The 4,243-nt window shown below is 23.3% G+C and overlaps 2 protein-coding genes across 2 annotated transcripts in view, besides 9 other annotated features; one reads left to right on the top strand and one right to left on the bottom strand.

Moving 5' to 3' along the window:
- EDI_240470 (uncharacterized protein) overlaps positions 1–1,812 on the bottom strand; it is a gene marked incomplete at both ends in the record, with an annotated part of 1,920 nt that extends 108 nt beyond the window's left edge. The window contains one exon of the mRNA XM_001733429.1: positions 1–1,812. This exon is cut by the window's left edge and continues 108 nt beyond it. Within this exon, the coding sequence (XP_001733481.1) occupies positions 1–1,812 (1,812 nt within the window).
- Positions 1,558–1,598: a sequence feature (AT_rich).
- Positions 1,702–1,729: a sequence feature (AT_rich).
- Positions 1,813–1,827: 15 nt separating the features above from the next.
- Positions 1,828–1,904: a microsatellite.
- Positions 1,905–1,979: a sequence feature (AT_rich).
- Positions 1,980–2,015: 36 nt separating this feature from the next.
- Positions 2,016–2,037: a sequence feature (AT_rich).
- Positions 2,038–2,632: a repeat region.
- Positions 2,633–2,663: a sequence feature (AT_rich).
- Positions 2,664–2,725: a microsatellite.
- Positions 2,726–2,759: 34 nt separating this feature from the next.
- EDI_240360 (uncharacterized protein) overlaps positions 2,760–4,243 on the top strand; it is a gene marked incomplete at both ends in the record, with an annotated part of 2,000 nt that continues 516 nt past the window's right edge. Inside the window, one exon of the mRNA XM_001739625.1 lies at positions 2,760–4,230. Within this exon, the coding sequence (XP_001739677.1) occupies positions 2,760–4,230 (1,471 nt within the window). The remainder of the gene's footprint in view (positions 4,231–4,243) is intronic.
- Positions 3,194–3,245: a sequence feature (AT_rich).

Below are 4,243 nucleotides of genomic sequence, written 5' to 3'. Positions count from 1 at the left end.
TAATACTTTCCAATCTGCTTCAATTTCTTTTAAATCTCTTACTGCTATTATTAATAAATCATCATTTCTTTCTCTAAATTTTCTAAGAATTAATTCAACTCCACGATGATATCCAATAACTAATTTATGAAATGAACTTGTTACTTTATTAATAATACAACTTGACATTAATTTCTTTTTATGAAAAATTTGTGGTTGGTTTTTAATAATTTTTGTTGGTTCTTCTTCTGAAATAAAAATATCAGAATTAAGAACTGATGTTATTTTTTGTTCTTTAATTCTTTGATATTTACTTTCACTTGAAATAATAAATATTCTATCTTTTGCATCTAATTGTTTTGAACAATTAAAATATTCAATTCTATCTCCTGACATAATTCCAACAATAACACATCCTAATTCGTTCATAATTATTTTTTCTACTTCTGTTCCAGTTTTACCAATAAAATATTGTGGTGTTTTAAAATTTCTTAATAAATTAATTTGACTTTTACGTGTTTTAATTGAAAATAATGATCTCATTACATCAATATAGTGTGGAACACACATTTCACCAGCTAACATTAATCTAACATATTCTTCACATAATACTTCTGCTCCTAATGTTTTAAATACACTAAATAAATCAGGTTTTTTAATATAAACAAATATTGGACATGAACATATTTGTAATAATGTTTTACATCTTAAAAAAGTAAGTTGATCATTTCCATCTGATGTTAAAATTACTTGTTTTGCTTTTTCTGCATTAGATTGATGTAAATCAAATTCATTTTGTGAATCTCCATTATAAAAAAAACGTTTATATTTTCTTTTTGATAACGCACGAGAATCAAATTTAGGTAATAACGCTACCATATCACTTTTAATTTTAGGAATAAAATAATGAAGTAAATGTGAATCACCAGTATAAAGAACATGTTTCTTAGCATAAAATAATCGTGATTGTGATCTTTGATTTAAAGCAGTAATAATTTGACCTAACCTCATAGGAAATATAAAAAAGAAAGCTAATATATATACTGTACAATAAATTCTTCCAAGACTAGTTTGTGGATACATATCTCCAAATCCAACTGTAACAATTGTTACAACACAAAAATAAAAACAATTATGAAATTGATGAAAACTATTTGATGGATTATATCCTTCTAATAAATGAAAAACAGAAGCAGAAAAATAAAGTAAAGATAATAGAAATACAATAGTATTTGATATCTTATCTACAATATGATATAATTTTTGATTTTCGCCTACCCAAAAATAAACTAATGCTTCAGAAAGTAAACAATCAAGATATAAAACTCTAAAGAAACAAAGTGAATAAACATGACTATGATTTTTCCAATTATGAAATATTGATTCTTCTGTAATAACATAATAAACTAATGGAATAAATGTAATAATAAGAATAGATAATGATATTGGAAGCATAAATCTTTGTGTGTGTAAATTTACAATACATTCATAAATCCATGATAATAATAAATAACAATTTACAATAAATTCAACATATAATAATGGTTTCATTTCTTCTGGTTTATCAAAATATGTATCAATAATATTAAATATACATAAAAATAAATTCATTAAAATATCAACTATAATTACAATTCCTGTTACATATGACTTTCTTAACCATCTAATAAATTGAATCGTTTGTTCTTTGAATGGCTTTTTAATTCTTGTTGTTCGATTATCATTTAATTTATTTTCATTTTTATTATATGAATCAAATCCATGTGCAACACTTGACTGAATGTTAATATCATCAATTCCATTGGTAATCATTTCAATCTTACTTCCATTCATATGAATTTGATGACCTTTATTTTTTATAATTTCTTTCTTTTTTTTTTTTGGTTGTAAATTTTTTTCTTTTTATTATTTTTATTATTCTTTTTATAAATAAAAATTATTTTAAAAATAACTTGTTTTATAAAAACTTTGAATTTTATCATTTTTATTTTTAATTAAATGAAACCAAAAAAAGAAACAAAAAGAGAAAATATTGGTTATATAATAAAAAAATTATAAATAAAAAGTAGTTAATTAAGTATTAATAGAAATATCTTCTATTGTTCCTTGCTCAGGGGAGATTAACTAATCCCTTCGCTTTAAATGTATTTGTTCTTCAACTTTTGGCTTATTCTTTGCTTTTAGTTGTTGAACTGTGAGAACTTTCTTTTCTCATTTTTGATGTGGAATAGAGTATTTTAGACATCAATTATTTAAATATTCATTATTTAATTTCTTTTTAATTTCGATGGGTTTAAATTTCTTCTTCTTTATTTTCTTATTTTAAAGAGAGTATAAAATTACCACTGTATTGCTTTGGGCTAATATTCTTTTAGCCTCATCCACTTGACCCTTTTCTTTTGATAACCTTTCTTATATTATCAAATAATACTTGTATCATAACAAGTAATAATAACATCTTTATAAATACCCATTCGTTTATTGTCAATGATATTCTGTCATTGTACATAATAAACACTGCTATTCTTGCAGTACTGGGTAAGATGTTTTTCAACTAAATACAACATCATAACCAGTCCATAACTGGTTGATTTGAATGATGATAATATTTTAGTGTTCTGTGTGGTGTCTCTGACGTGCTACCTTCGAATCTATATAATAAAAAAATTATAATAACAAAAAAATATTATCAATTTTTTTCTTATTTTTTCTTTTTTTAATTTTATTTTAAATTTTAATTTTTTTTATCAAAAATATAAAAAAAATCAGTTTGTTTTGAAATGAACCAAAAAGATGTTTTGAATGAAGAATATAACATATTACAATCACATTATTTTAATTGCATTTATTCAAATTATTTTGCATTTGCGAATCGATTTAGTTGTGATTTAACGTTATGTAAAACAGTAGGAGAACATTTACGAGGAAATTTACAAGATCAATATTCCAATATAATAGTTGAAGTTTTAACATTAACAGATAGAATTCTTCCTTTTATATCGATGTTAATACAATGGGAAATTCTTCATACAAATAATAAAGAAAATTTATTAAGAGGAAATAATTTATGTACAAAAGTGGTGACATATTATCTTAAAAGAACATTAAGAGGGTTTGCAAGAAAAGTATTAACTCCACATATTACAGAAATTATTGAAACCAATAAATCATATGAAATTGATAAAATAACATTAGGAAATACTATTGATAAAAGTATTATTAAAGAAAATCAAAATAATTTAAAATGTATTAGTATTAAAATTATTGATTCGTTAGTTCAAAATGTTCATCAATTTCCAAAAGAAACAAATACTATTTGTAATCTTATTTGGACTTCATTACAAGGAAAATATCCTGATGATGCCAAATTACCTTCTCAATTAGTTGGAGGTATTCTTTTTTTAAGAGTATTATCTTCCTTTATAGCTACTCCTGACACAAATAATTTATTACTTCCAGGAACTAAATTGACACCTTCTTCTAGAAGAAAATTAATTTTAGTTTCAAAAACTCTTCAAGCTATTTCAAATGTTTCAACAAATTCATTCGACTCTGTTTTAGAACAAATGAAAGAAGTTCTTATTCAACAAATTCCTCGTCTTCATGAATTATATAGAATTGTATCTCTTGACTCTACAATATTACCAATAAATGATTTTATATCAAAAGATATTCCATTACGTCAATGCGATATTAATATATTTTTCTCTTTACATTATTTATTTAATCAAGCAAAAGATAATCATTTAATTTCTCCTCAAAACAGAACAGAGTTAAGACTCTCTTTAAATCCAAAATACTCAAATTCTATGGCACAAATTGATTTTAATCAAATTAAAGAAAATGATTCTAAAATTTCTTCTTCTTCATTTAGAAAAAGAGTTTTTCCTTTAAAAAGTCCTCAAAGAATTGAAAAATCAAATGATATTTTTTCTTCAGACATAAAACCAATTAAAAAGAAAGATTTAATTGTTTGTGAAATAGAAAACACTGAAGAAAAATCTAATGAAAATGAAATTCAACAAAATAACTTACCTCCTTTCCTTCTTCAAAAACCTTCATCTCCAAAACCTTTACAAGAACCTTCAAAAAGAAGAAGTTATAGAAGATCATTATATGGAGGAACAATTGATATAGATTCTTCTTATAAAGACTTATCTAATTTAATTGGACCAACTCCATTTGAACCAATAAAATCAATTAAAAAAGTTATTGAATGGGAAATACCAGAAATTGATGAAGATATTCAAAGTTTATTATCTGA

Source organism: Entamoeba dispar, genomic scaffold (assembly GCF_000209125.1).
Source record: "Entamoeba dispar SAW760 scf_1105229462271 genomic scaffold, whole genome shotgun sequence".
Classification (NCBI taxonomy): domain Eukaryota; phylum Evosea; order Mastigamoebida; family Endamoebidae; genus Entamoeba; species Entamoeba dispar.
Note: the sequence above shows the minus strand (reverse complement) of the source record. Positions and strands in the feature narration are given on the sequence as shown.